At 43.9% G+C, this 24,136-nt stretch overlaps 1 protein-coding gene across 4 annotated transcripts in view; it reads left to right on the top strand.

Moving 5' to 3' along the window:
- ADAMTS12 (ADAM metallopeptidase with thrombospondin type 1 motif 12) overlaps positions 1–24,136 on the top strand; it is a 248,924-nt gene that overhangs the window by 128,290 nt on the left and 96,498 nt on the right. For all 4 annotated transcript variants that reach the window (XM_061615943.1, XM_061615952.1, XM_061615934.1 and 1 more), the window contains 2 exons: positions 19,987–20,183; positions 22,261–22,344. In XM_061615943.1, the coding sequence (XP_061471927.1) occupies positions 19,987–20,183; positions 22,261–22,344 (281 nt within the window). The remainder of the gene's footprint in view (positions 1–19,986; positions 20,184–22,260; positions 22,345–24,136) is intronic.

Here is a 24,136-nt window from a genome sequence, read left to right as displayed (position 1 = left end):
ATGGCACTCACAGCCTGAACACCGCAAATAAAGGCTTTAAAGCTAATTGCAAATCCTTTCAGTGGAACTTAAGTGTGACTAAGGCTGCTGTCCAAACTCACCCCCACTGTTAATGGCTGGAAGGAGGTGGTAGAGTTCAGATTGCCTCCACTGTTAGAGTAGAGCACCACTGGTGGTGGTAGAGGTCCACCAGGGCAATAGCCTTGCTAGCAGAAAGCATCAAAATGGAACAAAATGGGGCAGCAGAGGCTTTGGGTCTGCTTAGAGCAGCTCCCCCACAACTCCCCAGTCCCTCATTAGAATTGCTCTGCCCATTTCTCTAGACTGGAGCAAGTTGCCCCAAACTGGTAAGAGAGATATGTCTTCTATTAAGGTAGCTGGTATACATTTGGAAGGATACACCCCTATTTCAGTACACATTTGGCCCCATTTCACTCCCTAGACATATCTTTTGATACAATGATTAGGGCTAGATCAACGACTTATGCCTCAATCCTATACACACACACCTAGGAGTAAAGCCCATTAAACTCAATGAGGCTTACATCTGAGTAGATGTGCAGGATTGCAGGAACCTTTTTTTTTTTTTTTTTTTGCTACAACAGACTTTCCTGGAATTTAGAGCAACCTTCCCCAACTGGTGGCCTCTGGATGCTTTAGACTACAGTTCCCTCCCATAACTGGCTATGCTGGCTGGAGCTAATGAGAGTTATAGATGGGGGAGGCTGTTTTAGAGAGTACATCCATTTGCTGTTTATTTATTTTTATTTTTTTATACCCCGCCTTCCTTTTCATCATAGAAACCCATGGCAGCTTACATATGGTTCCCAGGCGGTCTCCCATCCAGGCACTGACTAGACTAGGGTTGCCAGGTTCAGGGCCTGAGACTGATCCTGTATCTTTAGGAGAAGAGAACAAGATCAGTACAGCACATGTCTTGTTTCTATTATTTGGGCTGATTGCAGGTGTTGCCACCACTCACCGTATGCTCAGAGGCACACGTTACCAAATTCTTCCAAGCTACACAGGAAGTGAAAGACCAACCCAAATTGTGTTTGCATGTTTACAAATTTGTAGGGCAGTACAATATCTCAGAGAGGAGGTCAGGTCTCCTGCTCCCCTGGTGCATTCACTATAGCTGCCCAATTTCCCTGTTTTTTAAAGTTTGATAGAAATATCTGTTGGCTATAGGTACATTCTTAAACTGCAAGGTTTTTTTACCTATTAGTGAATATATTTATTCTGATGCACACTTTCCCCTAATATATGCATTTTTGTAAAGATTGTTTGGTTGGAGGACTGCATCGCAAAATTTGGACAAGTGCAAATTTTCACAGGTGCTTGGTTTTCTCATTGTTTCAGAAAGTGAGAATTTGAAAGATCCAGCTTTAAATATGAACTGAATTTAATTTCTCATCCATTTGAACATTACATGTTCTCTCTGTGTTGCCAAATTAACTAATCAAAAAGCAGTCAACTCTGGGATGCTTCCTTGCTGGGACACAAGAGCTCCTCCAGAGTCCATGAGTTGTTGATTGTAGCCCTAATATGTTATACAAATGTCGCTGTTTGTTTTGTAAGATTTCATTGTGAACAACAACAAAGTATGGCTCCTTCCCGTCTCAAATCACAATAGAAGGATTGCAAGTGACAGTCTGGAAAGAGAAACACAGCTGCTAGAAACTAAAAATGAAGCCTGCTAAGGGTTTTTAAAGGCCTTATATTCCTGTGGATAATTATGGTAATGAAAAACAGTACAGCTGATTTAACAGAGCTATAAATTATCATTGCAGGGACCCACACCTCACTTATTTCAATGGGATTTGCATGGGTAGACAATAGTAAAGTGGAGCCTGTAAATATGAAAAGCCACGGCATATACACCATACCTTTAAAGCACATTATTTCCCCAAAGAATCCTGGGAACCACAGTTTACCCTCCCAGCAATGCCCAGCACCCTTAGCGAACTACAGTTTCCAGGATTCTTTGGGGAAAATAATGTGCACAGGCATCAACAGGCAATGGTCTGAAGGCACATGAGGCCAGTGTCCTGTCCAGGTCTAGTCTAGGGTTGCCAGGTTCCTGGCCTGAGACTGATCCTGTATCTTTAGGAGAAGAGAAAGTCAGCCAAATGCAGGTGTTCTTGCAACTCTGTAATGAGAAAAACCACAAGGCGGAATCGTTCCTTCCCCCTGCACAACTTTTAAAGATACAGAAGACCTCTTGGTTGCCAGGCCCAGCCTCCAAGAGGTCTTCTGTATCTTTAAAAGATGTGCAGGGGGAAGGGAGAATTCTACCTTGTGGTTTTTCCAATTACAGTGTTGCAAGAACACCTGCACGTGGCTGACTTTCTCTTCTCCTAAAGATACAGGATCAGTCTCAGGCCAGGAACCTGGCAACCCTATATCAAATGGCCTGAGTCGCTATAAGGTAGATTCCTTTGTTCCTAAAAGTGGAAAGAGAGCAAAGGGCCACAGTGACTTCAAATTTTATTTATCTATTTTATTTACAATATTTATATATTGCTTTATTGTAAAAAACCTCAAAGTGGTTTACAGAAAGAATTACAACAATAAAATTATTGGCAAAACAGTTAAAGACAGGTATTTAAAAACATTCAAAATAATAAAACCAACAATGAATTAAAAACAGATAAAAAGCACAATAGCTTCTACCTGCTACAATAGCTTCTACCTTCCTTGCCTAAACAAAAATGATTTTAGCAGGTGCTGAAAAGAGTAAAATTAAGGTGCCTGTGCAATATCAATAGGCAAGTTCCAAAGGATAGGTGCTGCCACACTAAAGGACTGATTTCTTATAAGAGCAGGACATGTATTATATGGCACCTGTAACATGGAAAGCACACCTTGAACTTGGTCTGGTAGCAAATCGGCAACCAGTGCAGATTTCAGAGCAGAGGTATTATGTTCTGATAGGGTTTCACTCATGTCAGCAATCGTGCCACAGCATTCTGCACTAACTGCAGCCCCCTAGTCAGGCTGTGCTGCTTGAGGATTTCTGTGAGCTTGGCTGACTGGCTGCCAGGATTTTTTTAGTTTTGGTGTTGCTTAGGAATGCTGAATGGTTGTGGGATGCTGAGTTTTCTGCCTTACTCATAGGAATTTTGTTGTGGTTGGTATGGTATTGCATTTAGGAAATCATCACTGTCTTTTGTTTATTTTTCTACTTGCATTTCATTTATCTTTAACCTCACTCCCTTACATCCATAGAAGCAACAACAGTGGTTCCATGAACTCTGCTGAGCCCCCTTGAACCCACTGATGATGTACCTTGTTGGTTGCATGATGGTTTGTTTCTTGCCCAATAGTGGTAAAAGAGAATTAACATACTGGGAGGTGTGGCTGCAATTGTTGTTCCCAAGCTGCTGTCTGTGAAGGTAGACCATAGCACGTGTTTTCTTTCTGTCAGTTATTACTCACTGGTATTGGATTGGCTGTCAAAGTGAGTTTATAGCAGCCTTCAGGGTAGACAGAAAAGAATAGAGAATCTTCTTACTCATACTGATTTCTCAAACCTCTTTCTGAAGTGAAGGGTCAAATCTGTTAAGTATTTTGGAACAGCCATGTTAAACAGTAGGGGCAGGGCATTCCAGGCAGGGTGTTGCCAACCCTGCTTGGATATGGATATCTTTGGAGAGGATCCCTAGTGAAGTTTTACCAACAGCACAAACCAAACCATATCTACTCAGAAGTAAGTCCTGTTGAGTTTTATGGGGCTTAGTAAGTGTGTTTAGAATTGCAGCCTTCAGGGGCATCCAGCTTTACTCCTGAGTGCTCCCATCTAACATCTCCACAACACTAGGCTCCTTTCTTCCTACAATGGCCTTCTGGTGACTGGCCTGGCCTGAGGGCACTTAAACCCTTCTTGCCAGAAGCAAGTAGGCTAGATTAAATGTTCCCTACCCAGGCTCCATGTTTTAGCTAAATTTTCTATTTTAATTTCCAATCAGAGAATTTTTTAAAAAATTGTATGCTCCAAGCAACTGTGATTGATGCTTAATGTATCATGCTTAATGACATCACTCGGGCTTGCCCCTGTGACATATTTAAGGCTCGCCCCTGTGACATATTTAAGGCTCGTCCCTGTGACATCACTCGGGCCTGCCCCTATGACATCACTGCAGTCCTCCCCTATGAGATCACTAGGGTTCACCCCTGAAATCTCAGGGTTTGGGATGCTTCTGACCTGGTACCCGTAATTCAGAACTATTTTGTGTGAAAACCCTTGTGGCAGCTGGAGACCATTATGACATATGATCTCAGAACACTGACTCATTAGGCAATATGCTAAAATGATTTTGATTCTGAATGTCTCCCAATAGTTTGGGTAGGAGACTCAGTAACCCTTGCTGCAAACTCTGGTACATGGATGGCCATGTGGGAAAGAGGTGGCAGTCTAGGATATTAGAAGCCTTCAGCAGACTAAAAACACCCCCACGTTTAGCATTTAGCATTTGGCAAATGATTCCAGCATTGAAGCCAGTGGCTGCAGTCATCAAGTCACCTCCTCCATAGTATTTCCAAAAGCTTCAGTGGCCCTGCTCCAGGCTAAATGGCTTGACAATCATGGGGATAAAAATATGCGTAATTTGTCTGGAGTACAAAATCTATTAGAAACTGGTGCTAGTTGACCAGGATATTTAGTGTGCAATATGGTGATGATATCCCACTCTATTTCTCAGTAACATCTGAACTGGGAGAAGCTGCGCAAGGCCTGGACCAGTGCCTAGACTTGGTGGTGAACTGGATGAGAGCAAATAAACAGACTGAATTCTAACAAGACGGAAGTGCTGTGGGTTGTGGTTCCTGAGTTTGGATAATTGGTCAGTTGTCTGCTTTGGATGGGGTTATACTCCCTCTGAAAGAGCAGGTTTGTAGTCTGGGGGTGCTCCTAGATCCATCTTTGTCACTAGAGGTCCAGGTGACCTCAATGGCTAGGAGTGCCTTTTACCAACTTCAGCTGGTAAGACAGCTGCAACCGTATCGGGATCACTGTTGTCCCTGCAATGGCAACCTCCAGGCTGGGTCACTGTAATGTGCTCTATGTAATGTGCTCTATGTGGGACTGCCCTTGAGATTGGTCCAGAAGCTGCAGCTAGTGCAAAATGCAGCAGCATGACTACTCATTGGGATAGGACATTGCCAACATGTTCCCTTGCTGCTGAAAGAATTGCACTGGCTGCCCATTAGTTCAAGGTGCAGATTTTGGCTAAGTTCAGAGTTCTAGTTTTGGTGTACAAAGCCCTATACAGCTCGGTACCAGGATACCTGAAAGATCATCTTACTCCTTATATACCCAGTCGATCACTGCACTCTGCAGGTGAGGGCCTCCTGCAGATATTTATTTATTTATTTATTATTCATTTATTAATTGTGCTTTTATACCGCCCTTTAGCAATAAGCTCTCAGGGCAGTGTACAACAATAAAAACAGGTTAAAATACAAGTGAGTATAAATAAAATGCACTATAAAACATATGTGAAAACAAGATTGCAACAAAAATAATTAAAATTAACATTTGAAATTTAAAATTTAAATTTAAAAAGCCTGGGCAAAGAGGTAGGTCTTTACCTGGCGCCGAAAAGATAACAAAGAAGGTGCCAGGCGTATCTCGTCAGGGAGGTCGTTCCATAATTCAGGGGCCACTACTGAGAAGGCCCTAGTTCTAGTTATTGCTCTCTGGGCCTCGCTATGCGTTGGAACCCGGAGAAGGGCCTTCGACGTCAAGCGCATCGAGCGGGTAGATACATAGCAGGAGAGGCGTTCCGCCAGGTATTGCGGTCCAATGCTGTTAAGGGCTTTATAGGTAAGAACCAACACTTTGAATCTGGCCAGGAAACATATTGGTAGCCAGTGCAGTTGGGCCAGAATAGGTGTTATATGGTCAAATTTCTTTGTCCCAGTAAGAACTCTGGCCGCAGCATTCTGCACCAGCTGAAGTTTCCGAACCGTCTTCAAAGGTAGCCCTACGTAGAGTGCATTACAGTAATCCAATCTAGAGGTTACCAGAGCATGGATAACTGTGGCGAGGTTCTCCCTATCCAGGTAGGGTCGTAGTTGGGCTACCAGCCGAAGCTGGTAGAACGCATTCCGTGCCACCGAGGCTACCTGAGCCTCCAGTGACAGGAGCGGATCTAATAAGACCCCCAAACTACGGACCTGCTCCTTTAGGGGGAGTGTAACCCCGTCTAGGGCAGGTCGAACATCAGCCATCTGGGCAGAGAGCCCCTCCACCAACAGCATCTCAGTCTTGTCAGGATTGAGTCTCAGTTTGTTAGCTCTCATCCAGTCCATTATCGCGGCCAGGCAGCGGTTTAGTACATCAACAGCCTCACCTGAAGAAGATGAAAAGGAGAAGTAGAGTTGCGTATCCGCACTCCAAATCTCCTTATGACCTCACCCAGCGGCTTCATATAGATATTAAAGAGCATGGGGGACAGAACTGAACCCTGTGGGACCCCATATTGGAGTACCCAGGGATTCAAGTAATGCTCCCCAAGCACCAACTTCTGGAGACAATTCTCGAGATAGGAGTGCAGCCACTGCCAAGCAGTGCCTCCAACTCCCAAATCCGCAAGACGCCCCAGAAGGATACCATGGTCGATGGTATCAAAAGCCGCTGAGAGATCCAGGAGAACCAACAGAGTTACACTCCCTCTGTCTTTCTCCCGGCACAGGTCATCATACAGGGCGACCAAGGCTGTTTCTGTACCAAACCCCGGCCGAAAGCCCGATTGAAATGGATCTAGATAATCAGTTTTGTCCAAGAGAGCTTGGAGCTGGCGAGCGACCACACGCTCTAAAACCTTGCCCAGGAATGGAACATTTGCTACCGGTCTATAGTTGTCAAGGTTTTCAGGGTCCAAGGAGGATTTTTTTAGGAGCGGTCTCACCACCGCCTGTTTCAGGCAGGGTGGTACCACTCCCTCTCGTAAAGAGGCATTGATCACCTCCTTGGCCCATCCGGCTGTTCCATTTCTGCTAGCTTTTATTAGCCATGAGGGGCAAGGGTCCAGAGCAGAAGTGGTTGCCCGCACCTGTCCAAGCACCTTGTCAACATCCTCGAGCTGTACCAACTGAAATTCATCCAATAAAACAGGACAAGACTGTGCTCTGGACACCTCATTAGGTTCAACTGTTACAATATTGGAGTCAAGGTCCCGGCGGATGTTCATGATCTTGTCTTGGAAATGTCTCGCAAACTCATTACAGCGGGCTATTGATGGTATTATTGCGTTCTGAGGACCAGAGTGTAAAAGTCCCCGAACAACTTTATAAAGTTCCGCTGGGTGGTTAGAAGATGACTGAATGGAGGCAGCAAAGTACTGCTTCTTTGCTGCCCTCACCGCTTTCACATAGAGCTTGGTAGAGGCCCTTACAAGTGCAAGATTACATCCGTCGGGAGTTCGTCTCCATTTGCACTCAAGCCGTCTCCTTTCTTGCTTCATCACTCTTAGCTCTGGGGTAAACCACGGAGCCACTTGAGCTCTGCAAAGGAGAGGGCGCACTGGGGCGATCGTGTCAGCTGCCCGGGTCATTTCTGTATTCCACAGATTGACCAGGGTTTCGACAGGAGCGTCAGTTTTATCAGCCGGAAAACTCCCCAGAGCCTTTTGAAAACCCTCAGGATTCATTAGTCTCCGGGGGCGGACCATCTTAATTGGTCCTCCACCCTTGCAGAGGGAAGAAAACATTGTGAGTCTAAACCTCAAGAGGCGGTGATCTGTCCATGACAAAGGAATAGATGTAAAATCCCTCACTCCCAGATCACCATCCCCCAATCCAGTGGCAAAAATCAAGTCTAGAGTGTGCCCCAAAATGTGCGTAGGGCCAGTAGCAAATTGAGACAGCCCCATGGCTGTCATGGAGGCCATGAAGTCCTGAGCCGCCCCAGACAAAGCGGTCTCGGCATGAATGTTGAGATCCCCCAATAGCAAACATTTGGGGGATCGCAACACCAAACCCGCGACCACCTCCGTCAGCTCAGTTAGGGAAGCTGTTGGGCAGCAGGGAGGATGGTACACCAACAGTATTCCCAGTCTGTCTCGCTGACCCAACACAATATGAAGACACTCCAGACCATTAGTCACCTGGATAGGGTGCCTAACAAGAGGGATCGAACTTCTATAGACCACAGCGATTCCCCCTCCCCGACCCTCGGATCTACCCAGATGCTGAACCGAGTACCCAGGTGGGCACAGCTGGGAGAGATTAATGCCTCCCAGATCGCTCACCCAGGTCTCGGTAATAAACACCAGATCGGCCGCCTCATCCACAATTAAATCATGGATGAGGGAGGTTTTATTATTTACCGATCTGGCATTAAGAAGCAGCAACTGGAGATCCGAGAGTTGGCTGATAGAACTACTAGCAATCCTGTGGGTGTGGGGAGGACCGGAACACGGCACAGCCACCAGTTGTCTGGGCCGAGTTCCCCTAAACTGGCATGTCCTCCTCACAACGCCATACCTCCCATTACCCGTCACTACGCTAATAGGGGCCCCCTCTGGTCCTCCCTCCCTGTACCCTATCCTCCCGCCCAGGCACATGATAAAAATAAAAATAAAATAAACTCATAATCTTTACACAGTCACACCCTCACTCATACAATCACACCCTCACTCATACAACCACTCATACAACTAGACAGTAACAGCGGCAGCGACGGCGATTGACAAACAGTAGTAATGGTAGCCATCACAACAGGGGCCAAGAACAATAAATAGGCCCAGAAGTGCTAGATGGATGGATGGAGCCGACCCAGAAAACGCCAAGTCCAAACCCCACTCGAGGCTGCGGCTCCAGGGGCCGGAGATGGAACCCAACTCTGCAGCGCTCTCACTGCCACCAAGTCGCTCCTTCACAGTACTCTCTCGCCACGGCTCTTGTCGTTGGGCGCTCCCCCTGCGGCGCTCTCACCACCACCGGGCGCTCCTCTGCAGCGCTCTCACCGCTGCTGCACGGTGCTCAAAACAACTCGAGGCCGCGGCGCCAGAGGCCAGAGATGGAACACAACTTCTTCACGGCGCTCTCTCGCCGCCGCTCTTGCCGTCGGGCGCTCCCCCCCAACGCTCTTACCGCCGCCAGGCACTCCTCTGCAGCGCTCTCACCGTTGCTTCACAATGCTCTCTCATCATCGGGCGCTCCCTCCGCGATGCTCTCACCACCGCCAGGCACCTCCGGAGTTTATCGTGGCGCTGCCACCGCTGCCAGGCCCGGCCAAGATCCTCCGTGATCCCCTCACGCTCAGCCACTCTCCTGCACGCCTCAAGCTCGGCGCTCTCACCACCGTCGGGGCTGATATTCTCTGCGCCAGAGGGGGAGGCAGAAAGGTAAGAAAGGGCCAGCCTCCACAACGTTCTCTCACTCCTCACTTCTTCGGGGCGTCTTGTGTGGCGCTGCCACCACCACCAGGGTGCCCAACCGCTCACCCTAGCACCCCAAAAACTCGGCGCTCTCACCACCGGGTTCTTGGCGCCGGAGGCAGGAGACAGGAGAGAGGAGGCAGGAAGGCAGGTCGCATCCAGCGTTCAGACGGCCCCCCACAACGTTCTCCCACCGCTGTAGTAAAAGGGGGAGGCAGGGCAGCTCTCGTACGAGTCCCCCAAAAGGTTTTAAAGTGCCCTAAAGTGTTTTAAAGTGGCAAATTTAGATGTTAGATCAGAAGGTCTGTTCCACACAACATAGGAAGAGACCTTTAGTGTAGTAGCACCTACCCTTAAATATTAGACAGGCACCGTTTCTGTTGTCTTTTCAGTACCTATTGGGTTGGATAGCAGTTCCGGCGAAGGGTAAGCAGATATTTTTTCAGCTCCCTGAGCTCACTAAAACATAAGACTTCTAACTTCATTCACCTCTCAGTAAAAGTGATAGCCTGAAGATAGTCTGAAGGCCAAAGACTTGGCACGCACCCCAGAAACTCCAAACATTACTCCAAAGCCAAAGGACAGCTGCATTTAAGATAATAAGCCGTCTCCCCCAGGCAGAACAAATGAACGCCATTCATGAATGAACAAATAAATGACTAGAGAAGCATTTCGTCTCTGATTCTCTGCCTAATCAGCTTTGTTTTTATCCTTTTATTTAACCTTTACAACTCTTGAGAGCCACGTATAGGCTGCCCAACTGCCGTGGAGAAATTATCTAATCTGTTTGATCTGTTTAGACCTCTCAACCAGACACTTCTAGCTCTGATTGCTCTCCTTGAGCTTCAGACGCCGCCATTCCTTGACAGCTCCTACAGTTTTATTGCTGATTGCTCTTTTACTGTTTTATTGTTTCTCTGCCTCAAGAAACAGCGTTTTTAATGGTTTTATAACATTTGAATTACTACAGTTAAATTAGAATAGCTATTAGACTTTCGTTGCTTCACCTCTTGTATACATCCTCCTGGACAATGCCATCGAGAAACGTTAGTCAAAACAATTTTGCTGCTGCTCCAAACTGTCTTATCCAAACCAAAATTTCAAGTTTTTTTGCTCCTATGACTAAACCGAGTTTTGCAGTGAATCTATCTACACCAAACGTATACTCAACCACTCCGAGAGCTGTGTCACATGAGTGGTCTCTCGACCGTCAACTTTTTACTAGCTTCCCTCTGGGTCTCTTTGCTTCTAAGAATCTAGCAGAAGAGCTCCAAGACGCAGGTTTTAATAACTCGTTAAACCCTTCATTGGATAAAGAAACGTTTCCCTATTCTCTCCTCACAATTGACTCATATCAACCCTTCAATGACTCGCCATCGCCACCTGCTGCCCATAAGGGAAAAAGCAAAACTTCTATTGAATTGAAGTCGGATCCACTTTTTCATTCTTCACTGCTTGATGAAATAAAACTCATTAAAGACTATATTTTAGCGACTAACCAGCTACTCAATACAGTTGCTCAGTCTGTTCGATCTCTTCTATCTTCCGCTCAACAATCCTCACCAGTGCTTCAAGAAGACATGAATAAGATCCCGAGGAAAACCAAGCAACTGCAACAACCAACTAAACCTTCAAAAAAATCCAAAAACATTAAAAACCATAAGACCAACTTTTCAAACAAACTGAACTACAAACCTTTGTTTAAACTTCTCGAGCCTCAAAAAAAAAACAATAAAGCCAACTTCCAACCACTGCAATAAAGGAAAATGTGGAAAGGACAATGTCTCTGTTTCTGATACTCTTGACTCAGCTTCAGTTCATTGTGGACCTGGAAATATACAAGTCATGGCCCCAACAAACAACCCTCAAGCTTTACGCAACTGCTCTCCTGTGTTAGAGGATTACCCCCGAACCTCTGCAATTTCTTGGAACCTTCTATTACAGTCGGACAAACTGGTGATCTCCTATAAAGGCAATCTCAACGCCACCAGATCGTAGCTACCTAGTATTACTTTTTTGGACACTTGCTTCAGTAAATCCATGGCGGCTCCTAGACAAATGAATTTCATTAGATCTATGAAAATCTTAGCCCAATCCTTTTATGAATGGAGACTGATCATAACATGTCATTCGCGGAATATGACCAACCAAATCCTCCGAACAAGGAACTCCTTGACTAAATTCGGTATTACTGTTCAGAGATACTACATCAATACTTCGCCTCCAGCTCCTCTAATTGATCCCCTTCTGCTATCCAGTTTTATCAGCACTCATGCATCAGAAACTACCTTAAGCAACTCCTCTCCACCTATGTCCACAAATGACATCCTGGCACGGTCCACCAACTCCCAGGAGCAAACGTTCTCTGTGCAATCCCAAGAGACGTCTTTCCAGGAACTGGATTTCGAGGAAAGTCAATTGGCTGACCTATATCTTACTTTGCCTGAAATGGACAGACTATCCCTTATAAATAGATTCCGACGACTAATTTCTCGCCTACAGATGTCTTCTTTATCTAACTCCTCTTCAGATAATCCTGCGCCAAATACAGTGCCTGAACAAACACCTCAGCACAACATTGGTCAGAACATTATGGATTACCAAGCTAACACCTCTCACTATCCTGAAGGAAGGAGTAGTACGAACTCTCAACAGCCTGAGGAACATCATTACGCTGTTACTAATTTAAAGAATTCTCCTCCCCCTCAAGCAGATTCTGTCTCAAAACACAAACCCCATACAAAAAATGGAGCTATCTATAACGATGTCAACGGTTCGCTAGATCTAATCGCTGCTCTTAATTGACAACCCCTCTCACCTCCAAGTGGTGCTCCTCCTGATCCTGTGCGGTCCTATAATTCAACAAACTGTTTACGTTTAATCTCTTGGAACATTGCTGGTTGGAACTCAAAAGTGGTAGACCCAGAATGGTCTTCATATCTTTCTAATTTTGATATTATTGTTTTGCAGGAGACTTGGGTTACTTATACACCTGATATAAATGGTTACTCCTCCTTTAACCTTCCCGCTATACCCTCTTCGAGTGGCAGAGCGAATGGGGGCTTATTGACCTTAATTTCATCTTCTCTTAACCTTAAAATACAACCCTTACAATCCCTTGCCCCTTTTGCGCTTTCTCTACTCTTAGAAATAGAAGCCTACTCTATCATACTTACTAATGTATATATTCCTCCAGCCAAAGACCTGGCCTCCATAGATCACAACTGGGAGCTATTCGACCAGTATATTTCGAACCTTGAGATCTCCCTCCCCTATGCGAAAATGATTATCATGGGCGATCTTAATGCAAGAATTGGCTCTAATAATGACGAACTACTTTCCTCAAAACTTTGGCGAGGCGAAGAATGTGATCCCTTAGCCTTTCCCTATGAAAGGAATTCGAAAGATACGATGATTAATCATGGGGGAATTAATTTAGCTCGTTTTGTAGCCACACATCATATGATCATCTTAAATGGTCTTAAGAATATTGACGATTGGGCGGAGTACACCTATATTTCCAATCATGGCTCTAGTACAATCGACTATGTTTTAATTTCCCAAAATCTCATATATATGATTGATGAATTCACTACTGGATTGAAATTAGACAGTGATCATCTTCCCTTAAACCTCACATGCAATATACCAAGGGGAATCTGTTTAGCTCACAAATATCATTTTTCAGATAACTTTTCTTCTCATCACAAACGACCTGTATGGTCACCTTCCCTAGCCACACACCTAGAAAAGTTCTTGCTCTCTCCAAGTACTGAAGCCATGCGCTTATTGTTGATGAACTCGAACTCTCCTGATGAGATTCTTCTCACATACGAATCTCTATCCTCTATGTTATGTACTCTACTATCTCCCTACACACCAAAGAATAAATCCTCTAACCAAAATTGCCCCAAATGGTTCGATAAAGAGTGTTTAGCCCTAAAACTACGTTTAAGGTCCATATACCACAACTATTGCCAACATCACCTTGCCCACCTTCCCTCCGAGTACTTCTCCATCAAGAGACTTTACAAGAGGACCCTTGTCTCTAAAAAAAACCAAGCAACTAAAGAGGAATGGAATAACCTTATTGATGCATCCAGACAAAACAATTCGGAGAAATTTGGGGGTATTATCACTAAGGCCTTTAAAACCCACCCCCAAGCTCTGTATTCTATCTCCCCCCATGTCTGGGAAAATTATTTCATATCCTTATATCAAAACAAATATTCAACCATCCCTAAAAATTCTTTGATCCTTGACCCTCTCCCCCTTCCGGACTGGCCGCCTGTCGACCAAGCCCATATCAGGGAACTGATTGCAGGCCTTAAGAAAAACAAAGCCCCAGGCCCAGACAACGTTCCTGCTGAACTTTTGCAAAATAATTTAAACTGGTGGGCCCCTTTTTTAGCTAAACTGTTCTCCAATCTCAATAAATCGGGCCACTTCCCTCCCTCCTGGCAAGAGGCTATTATAATACCTATTTTTAAAAAAGGAGATAGACATAATCCTGCCAACTATCGCCCCATCAGCCTCCTATCCTCCATCGGTAAATTGTACGCATCCTACTTGAAAATAAAACTTCAGTCCTGGCTCGACGAGCAAAATATCTTGGGATCAGAACAAGCAGGGTTCCGTAAGGGCTGTTCCACATTGAACCACTGCTTAATTTTACAACATCTTGCTGAGAAATATAACAAAGACAATAGTACAGGTCTACATGCTGCCTTTATTGACCTAAGGGCTGCATTTGACTCCATCCCACGGGACAATCTCTGGTTCAAACTATCAAAAACCTCCATCGATAAGAGACTCCTTTTTCTGATTTACAAACTACATCAAAACACTTCCCTCCAGGTCTGCTGTGGCAAAGACGGTGGGCTGTCAAATCACATTCCTACGTTTACAGGGGTGAGGCAAGGGTGTGTACTAGCCCCCCTTCTCTTTAACCTATACTTAAATGACCTGAAAGCCTATTGTTTATCCCAGGATTTCCATATCCCCAAGATTGCCTCCGAACAATGCCCACTACTACTTTATGCGGACGACGCTGTGCTCTTGTCCTTCTCAAAAATTGGCTTAACTCGTATGATTAAGACGTTTATGTCTTACTGTAATAACAATCACCTAGTTATAAACTTTGATAAAACAAAAATCTTAGTTTTTTCCAACAAAAAATCCCTTCCCGTTTGGTCAATAAATGGACACCAAATTGCACAAGTCGCTAGCTATAGATATTTAGGCATAACTTTCCATTCCTCCCTAAGTTGGACCACACATATTAGAGTAGCAGTAATGAAGGCAAGATATTCCACAAAAAGCTTGCTTCGCTACTTTTACTATAAAGGGGGGCGTTTTGTACCAGCACTTATCAAGTTATTTCAATATAAGATTGTTCCCCAACTTCTTTATGGTGTCCCCATTTGGATCCATTACTTTGGATCCTCAGTTGAATCCATGCTTTCCAGTTTCCTTCGCAGCCTTTTAGCCCTGCCACGCTGCGTTTCCTCTGTGGCTATAAGACTTGAATGTGGTCTGTCCTCTTTGGACTGTCGGGCGTGGATTTTGACCACCAACTACTGGGCGAAAATATCTTTAACTCCCCCTCAAGGTCTTATAACTCTTTTCTGGGATGATTCGCACCCATCTTCTTGGCTTAAAAAAATTGAAGCCAAACTAACAAGAATAGGTTTATCCAAGGACTACTTGGCTACACAGGCTCCAAGTACAGTAACCTCTTTAATTCGCTCTCGGCTCAATGATACTGATTTGCAGAACTCAACTGCATGTGCTTCAAAAATCTGCTCCCCCAAATATCTAAATTTAACTTTTCCATCTGGTGAACCTGCTCCCTACCTTTATTTCATTACCCTTCCCAAACTACGTCTGGCTTTTTCAAAAGCCAGATTTAATGCTCTAAACTCTGCAATTATGGAAGGGAGATTTCAGCATATCCCATATGAACATCGCACCTGCCCCTGCGGTTCAGAAGTGACTGAAACCCTAGGTCATTCCATGTTGGACTGTGTGCTTTATACACATATTCGATCTAAATTTCTCAAACCCATTCTGATGAATCAGAAATTTAAAAATCTCCCCTCTAACGAAATGATACCTATACTGCTGTCCGGTTCGAATAAAGACATCACTATCCAAGTTGCCAAATTTATACATGCCGCCCAAATAATTCGTGCTTCTCTTTAATGTTTGTAATTCTGAATTTTACCATGCTATTTCTGCTGTATTTTCTTTTCTTTTTTATGTGTTCACTTTGGGTCTTTGACTGCAATAAATATCTATTCTATTCAGTACCTATTGAAGACCTTCCTTCTTCAATAAGCCTTTTAAGTAGAAACCTTATCCCAGTCTACATCTGTGCTAGAATTGGTTGTAAGATGATTTTAAAGACATTTAAAAAAAGTTTTTAAAGATGTTTTGTTTTTAAGGTGTTTTGTTTTTATAATGTTTTTAAAGATGTTTTATAGATGTTTTTAGTGTTGTGTCGTTTGTTTGCCTCTCTGGGCTCCTTCTGGCAGGAAGGGTGGGATATAAATCTAATAAATAAATAAAATTTAGGCTGCAGTCCTATGCTTACTTAATTGGAAATAAGCCCCATTTAAATTAATAAGGACTTTCTTTAAAGTAAGCATGAATAGTATTGCATTGTTAACATGCTATTCTTTAGGTCAGGAATGGAGAATTTGGGATGTTACAGATGTTGTTGGACTAGAACTCCTATCAGCCGTTGCCAGGATGACTAATGGTTAGGGATTATGGGAGTTTTAGTTCAGCAACATCTGGAGGGTTATAGGTTTCTCACCCCTGCTTTAGGTTGTTTGGTTCTTCCAATAACCGTGCAAGGTATGTTATTATAGTAACCATTTCTCTGATAGAGAACTTGAATGACTTGCTTATATTGCAGCTATGTTTTAATGGATTTGAGCCCAGGCTGCTTTCAGGTCCAATGATTAACAAATAGTAGCATTAAGAAATGTAAAAAGATTTCCTACAGAGAAATGTATCAATATGGAGTGTTCTGCACGCTGAAATGGAAAACAACCTACAATTTATTTCACTACCATTTTTAAGAGGAAAGAAATAACAATAGGGAGACTTCTGAGGAAAGATACATTTGAAAGAAATGTACATTTTCAGGTTGTTACTTTGCTATGCACATTGAAGAACAGGTAAAGGTGGCCACACCAGCAATTATTGATGGGACAGCAGAGGGGCAACATCTTTCAGTCTCTAAAGTGTTGTGTTTTATACTGAAAGAAAGTAGCTCAAAGGGCATGTGTTGGAGCTGGAGATAGAACCATAGAATAGTAGAGTTGGAAGGGGCCTATAAGGCCAGCAAATCAAATCCCCTGCTCAATGCAGGAATCTAAATCAAAGCATTCCTGACAGATGGCAGTCTAGCTGCCTCTTGAATGCCTCCAGTGTCAGAGAGCCTACTACCTCTCTAGGTAATTGGTTCCATTGTCGTATGGCTCTAACAGTTAGGAAGTTTTTCCTGATGTCCAGTTGAAATCTGGCTTCCTGCAACTTGAGCCCATTATTCCGTGTCCTGCACTCTGGGACGATCGAGAAGAGATTCCAGCCGAAGCTGTCTGGGCGGTTTACAACAATTTATTTGTTGCATTGCCAACAAAATAAAAAACAGAGGAATGCATTAAAAAAGAGGACAAAAGGGGGCTTAGGTTTGCATATACAAATTTAGAAAAATTACTATAATATAAATAAAATATAATAAATTTTACCATCATGGGAAAGACTGTGACCAGCTGGCTTGTGTGCAAGATCAGTCTGCTGTCCATTGCTGTTGATAGACGACTTCAAGGTCCCTGTTCTTTATTGTTATGGCACTTTATTATTAAAGTGGACTTGGAACAAAATGATTCTGGAGGGAGTTTACTGTGAGTTTAAGCCATTCAATTTAAAAATCAAAAAGTTAAGTTAAACTCTGTTGTGTGCTCCATTAAAAAAAACTCAGAAAGGCAGAGCACAAAGGACTGTTTATGTACCTCCTGCATCCCTCAGTCAATGATGCTCACTATTAAGCTAGTATTTATGAGTAACTGTGACAGCATGATCTGTCCTTCTGGCTTTGTTGATGACTCTGTCAGCAAGAGGTCACTTAGAAAATAAGGCCTGCTGGTAGCAACTTCCATTAGTGTCTTATGTCTTAGGGAAATAAGGTTACAGGATGCCATTGCCCAAAATTCTGAAATTAATGGGCCATAAGAGTCAATGTTGTCTTGTCAGTATGCCCAAATCAGCAGAAATTGGGAGAATCTCACAGATGTGTCTAAGTGTCACTGAGTTAATTTGAAGAGGCCATGAGGCCATTTAGTCCAATTAGAATTGTCAACTTTGTTTGCAGAAATTCCAGTACATTTCTCCTCCTGTTATTGTTGTTATGTACCTTCAAGTTGATTACGACTTATGGCGACCCTATGAATCAGCGACGTCCAGTAGCATCTGTCATGAACCACCCTGTTCAGATCTTGTAAGGTCAGGTCTGTGGCTGCCTTTATGGAATCAGTCCATCTCTTGTTTGGCCTTCCTCTTTTTCTACTCCCTTCTGTTTCCCCCCAGCATTATTGTCTTTTCTAGTAAATCATGTCTTCTCATTAAGTGTCCAAAGTATGATAACCTCAGTTTCATCATTTTAGCTTCTAGTAATAGTTCTGGTTTAATTTGTACTAACACCCAATTATTTGTCTTTTTTGCAGTCCATGGTATGTGCAAAGCTCACATTTCAAATGCGTTGATTTTTCTCTTATCCTCTTGTTGCTATAAATATTGTTGCTATAAATTATATCTAGGTATTATGGATGAGCCAGTGTGGTGTAGTGGTTAGAGTGCTGGGCTGGGACCTTGGAAGCCAGGGTTCAAATCCTTGTTGGCCATGAAGCTCACTGGGTTAACCTTGGACCTGTCACTGTCTCTAAGCCTAACTTACCTCAGAGAGTTGTTGTGAGGATAAAATTGGGAGCAGGAGAATCGTGTTTGTATGCCACCTTGTGCTCCTTGGAGGAAAAGTGGGATATAAATATAATGTAAATGTACTGCCTTCAAGTCAATTCCGACTTACGACGACCCTATGAATAGGGTTTTCATAGGGCTGAGAGGCAGTGATTGGCCCAAGGTCACCCAGTGAGCTTCATGGCTATGTGGGGATTCGAACCTTGGTCTCCCAGGTCATAGTCCAACACCTTAACCACTACACCACACTGGCTCTCATAAATATAATAGTAATAAATAAATAAAATTAGTTTTCATATGTGTATTTTTTTCAAAAATGAGCTTGCAGTGAAATCACAGAGGCTGTTTTAAGACTAATGTAATTTCAAAATTGAAAACAATCCACAGGCCTTTCCAGAGGTTGTGATTTACAGGATGATGGCTGCGGAGCTATCACTGGCCAACACAGGCATTGCTCCAGCAGGGGCTTCCACAGTTTCCCAGCCCTCAAACCACAATTCCAATGGTCCTTAAATTGTAGTTTGGAGGCAGCCAGTGGTTCCTGGTGCATTTTCAGACAGAAAAGTGAGCAATCTTTTCAAATTTTCTACTGCATGCTGGAGGATTAGACTGTTCTTCAGTTTCACAGTTAGGAATGATGTTTTGGATAGGCTTTGTGCTCAAATATTTATGACAGATATGGTGAACCTGTGACCCTCTTAATATTGTTGGACTCCAGCTGCCATCAGCCTTGGCCAGAATAGCCAATGGTTTGAGGAAGGACCATAGCTTAGCGGCAGAGCATGTGCCTTCTGCATGCAGAAGGGTCTAGGTTCAGTCCAAGCTATTTCCAGGTAGTGTTGGAAAAAGCTCCTGCTCAAAACCCTGGAGAGCCACTGCCAGGCAGTGCAGACAATATTGACCTAGATGGACCAATGATCTGACTGTAAGGCAGCTTATTATGTTCCTGTAATGTGAATTGTAGTTCAGCAACATCTGGAGGACCACCATGGGATTCTCCATCCATGGTTTATGACTGCGGTCCTCCAGATATTGTTGGACTTAGGACTACATCTCCAATCATTCCTGATCATTGGCCAAGCAGTCTGGGGCTGATGGGCTGTGGAGTATCTACAACATCTGGAGGGGCACTGTGGGGTTCTCCATCCCTGGTTTGTGAGAAGATGGTCCAGCATTTCAAAAGTCATTTCTAAAATGTCAAGTCATTTTTGCTCTGAAATGTCACACATTCCGATGAAGTGCCACATGTAACATTGTGAGCTCTTTTTTCTCCATGAGGATGAGAAATGCACCCGTTTCTTTCCATAACACTGCCCTCTTGGGGAATTTGTTTACTTTACTTTATTATTACATTTATCTCCCATCTTTCCTCCAAGGAGCTCAAGGTGGCATATTTGGTTTTACCCGCCCCACATTTTATCCTCACAACAACCCTGTGAGGTAGGTTAGGCTGAGAGCCTGTGATTGGCCCAAGGTCATCCAGTGAGCTTCATGACTGAGCGGGGATTTGAACCCTGGTCTCCCATGTCCTAGTCCAGTACTCTAACCACTATGCCAAACTGGCTCTCTACAGATACAAATACAGTCAATGTGTTTTACCTTCCGTTTTCAGAAACACTGACCTTTTTCAGACAGCAAGAGCTTCAAAGGGTGAAGTGGGAGAGGAGCCAGGTGATGGGCAAAGCAATCTCCCGGCGTTCTGTCAGCAAAGAGCGATGGGTGGAGACATTGGTGGTTGCCGACAGCAAGATGATTGAATACCACGGAAGTGAAAATGTGGAATCCTATATCCTCACTATCATAAACATGGTATGTAGCATGCAGAACATGCTGGCAAGAGTGTTAACTGAGTCCAGACGGTATGAGCACACAATGCTGGTCCTTTCTGGCATTTGCTGGTTTCTGGACCCAACTCAAAGGGCTGGTTCAACCTGCAAAGCCTTAGATGGCTTGGGACCCTAGGACCTAAAGCAACCTTTCCCTACACAGTGCCTACTCAGTGTGGTTGGAGTCCAACTCCCATCAGCCCCACCAACATGGGCGATGGATGAGGATGATGAAAGGCGGGGGAGGCTGCTTTGGGTACTGGGGTCCCACTCAGGTCGGGGAAGGCGAGCTAGAGGAATACCTTAATCTACCCATGCCGTGAGTTCAACAGTGGAGGACTTTCTCCAAATACTCCTTCAACATGAAATCTGGATAGTTGCCACAAGAGAGGAAGCCTTTTCAGCAGTGGCCTCTATCATCTGTGGAATATTGTCCCTCTTGCCTGCCACCTTAATGACTCTTAATATCTTTTATCATCATTGATGTCATTTTATTTTAGACTTTGCAGAATGATGGCAGTTTGGCCAGTTTTGTAGCTGGGCTAAGTTTTGTTGCTATGCTAAGCTAACCAGATTGATTACTGGGGTTTGCTATGTGCTATGTGCTCTATATGTTAGTATTGTACTATTAGTGAGTTGACGTGATTGATCTATGGTTTTATAGAACTGTGGAATTGAGAAGAAAGAACCTTAGGTCAATGGCAGAAAATATATCCTCAAAGTAGAAAGTCCCTAATTCACCCTTTCTAGTCAAAGTGAGGTGGTTTGTTTGTAGAAATGTCTATATTATTTTATTTATTTATTTATCAAATTTATAGTCCACTCTTCCTCCCAGAAGGAGCCCAGGGTGGCAAACAAAACACTAAAAACACTCTAAAACATCCTAAAAAGACCTTGAAATATATTAAAACACAACATCTTTAAAAACATCTTAAAAACTGCTATCTATACTGCTCAACATACAAAGCATCAGAGTAGTGTACATTTAAGACTTGAAAGGATATACAAAATAAAATTCAGAAAAACAGTATCTCCAATAATGCAGACAATGTGACTGTTCACACTGCAGGGAAAGCTTGGGTGAATGAGAAAAGTTTTAAGCAAGTGTCTAAAGCAAAGTGCTATAGATGCTTGCCAGATGTCCAAAGGGAGGGAATTCCACAAAACAGTTGCAGCAATACTAAAAGCCCTGCTCAGTGTGGTCACGGAGAGGACTTCAGATGCATGGTCAAAAGTGCCTCTTCCAAAGACTGCAGTGATTAAGCAGTTGGAATAAGGCAATTCTCAAACAGGCTGGTCCCAAGTGGTTTAGGGCTTTATATACCATCAACAAGAAGTCCTTAAACCTGGCCTGGCAGCTTACTCTAGTGTTACTCATGGAGGATGAGGCTATCAGTGACTACTAACCCTGATGACTATGTTCTACCTCTACTATCAGAGGCAGTATGTTTCTGAATACCAGTTGCTGGGAACCGCAGGAGGGGAGAGTGCTCTTGTACTCAGGTCCTGCTTGCGGGTCCTTCCAGCGGCATCTGGTTGACCACTCTGAGAACAGGATGCTGGACTAGATGGGCCACTGGCCTGATCTGGCAGGGCTTTTCTTATGTTCTTGTGCTAGTGAGGCGGCCACCACAGGCAAATTGGTTTGCATCCATGGATGCCTGAGGATAACACACTTTTTGTTATTGTATTTATACTGCCAGGAAGGGTTGTGTGTGCACCTTGGTTTGTTGGTGCTCAGGAAGTAAAACCTCTTGGGCCATCCCTGTATGCATCATTGCATTTGCTCACATTTGCCCTTCATTCCGCTTGCCTCTTCCATTCCTTCCTCTCCTTTCTATGAGGCTTGTTACCTTTTCCTTTCTGTCTCTCCCTGTTGTCGCCCTTCCACTGCTTAAATTAGATTGTGAGCTTCTTGAGGCAAGGGCCTACCTTTTGTGCAGTGCCAGATATCTCTAATGGCGCTATAGAAATAAATGATCATCAACATTGTTTGGAAGGGAAAAATACTGCTGCCAAAAATGAATCAATTAACTTCCTATTGTCTGGCTCTGGCCCAGGTGGCTGGCTTGTTCCATGATCCAAGCATTGGTAACGCGATCCATATTGTGCTGGTTCGACTTATTCTTCTAGAGGAAGAGGAGGTAAGAATCCAGCCTCACATTTATGCATTTAATTAATTGTGCCACTTAAGGAAGAATCATTTTGGTAGATTTCAGAGAAGGATGAAGGAAACCGGACAAAAGCAGACTTTTTCACTGGTGGCTTTGGAACGCCAGTAGACAAGCCAGTGTTGTGGAATAATGCCAGTGTTGTGGAACATTATTTTATTATGTGCTTTAATTATAGTTTATATTTTAAATGTTGTACAGTTGTGTTAAATGTTGTGAACCACTTCTATTTGGGCATTAGTGGTATCATCATCATCATCATCACCTTTCGCATGAATCTCAAGGTGATTCCTTATTTCAGGAATGTGGCACCAGTGGCCCTTCAGATGTTGGACTTCTAATTAGGGTTGCCAGGTCAGAAGCATCCCAAAACCTGAGATTTTAGGGGTGGGCCCGAGTGATGTCATAGGGTGGGCCCGAGTGATGTCACGGGGCGGGCCCAAGTGATGTCATTAAGCATGATACATTAAGCATCAACCACAGTTGCTTGGAGCTTACAATTAAAAAAGAATCTGACTGGAAATTAAGCTAGACATCTTAGCTAAAAGATGGAGCCTGGGTAGGGAACATTTAATCTAGCCTACTTACTTTCGGCAAGAAGGGTTTAAGTGCCTTCAGGCCAGGCCAGTCACCAGAAGGCCACTGTAGGAAGAAAGGAACCTAGTGTTGTGGAGATGTTAGATGGGAGCATTTGGGAGTAAAGATGGATGCCCCTGAAGGATGCAATTCTAAACACACGTACTAAGGGACTAAGCCCCCATAGAACTCAACAGGACTGACTTCTGAGTAGATATAGTTTGGATTGTGCTGTTGGTAAAGCTTGACTAAGGATCTTCTGCAAAGACACCCATATCCAAGCAGGGTTGGCAACCCCCTGCCTGGAATGCCCTGCCCTTATCTTTTAATGTGGCTGCTCCAAATCTCTTTACAGATCTAACCCTTCACTTTAGAAAGAGGTCTGAGAAATGAGTAAGACTAAGAAGATTCTCTACCCTTTCTGTCTGCATAGATGCCCTCATCCTTCCCCTGTGCCCAGCAGAAGGACGCAGTGTCATCTCGTAGAGGACACCCTCCCCTTTCCTGGGGTATATGATTTGTCTTGGCCCAGAGCAGATTTTGGGGTGGGCACCCCCAGTTACTTATTTTTTTCTACGTTTTTTGTCCATTTTGATTTAGCATAGATGCGCTCCTCCGTGCCCTGTGCCCAGCAGAAGCTCTGGGCCAGGCAGGACACAGTGGCATCTCATAGAGGACACCCTCCCCTTTCCTGGGGTAAATGATTTGTCCTGTCCCAGAGCAGAGTTTGAGGTGGGCACCCCCAGTTACTTATTTTTTATGATTTTATGACATCATTATGTATTTATGATAATATCAGAAGCCTGATAATTTTGATTGCATAAATGTATTGTTATTCTTGATGCGGAGAGTCCCCCGATCACAGTGATATGTCATACAGGGTACCCCAAGATATATTTTGGGGTTCAGAGACATGTTAAGTTTGGTTTGAAGTTGCTGTAGTTGTCAACTCTTCTTTTTTAGTGTTTTGAACTTTCAAGCAAACAAGGAACTGGGAACTAGGAACCAGCTTCAGCGTCATGTCAGTTAAATAGTTTAAACAGTTGCGGGTGGCGGCTGACATTTTGGTGTATATCTCGGGAACCAGACCACCTAGAAAGTTTTTTTTTTAATTGAAGCTGAGAGTCTGGAAATTAAGGGGTGCTAGCTGGAGAGCCACCGGGCCCCCCAAAAAACTGAAGACTCAGGC

The sequence above is a fragment of the Rhineura floridana genome, chromosome 1, assembly GCF_030035675.1.
Source record: "Rhineura floridana isolate rRhiFlo1 chromosome 1, rRhiFlo1.hap2, whole genome shotgun sequence".
NCBI classification, from domain to species: domain Eukaryota; kingdom Metazoa; phylum Chordata; class Lepidosauria; order Squamata; family Rhineuridae; genus Rhineura; species Rhineura floridana.
Note: the sequence above shows the minus strand (reverse complement) of the source record. Positions and strands in the feature narration are given on the sequence as shown.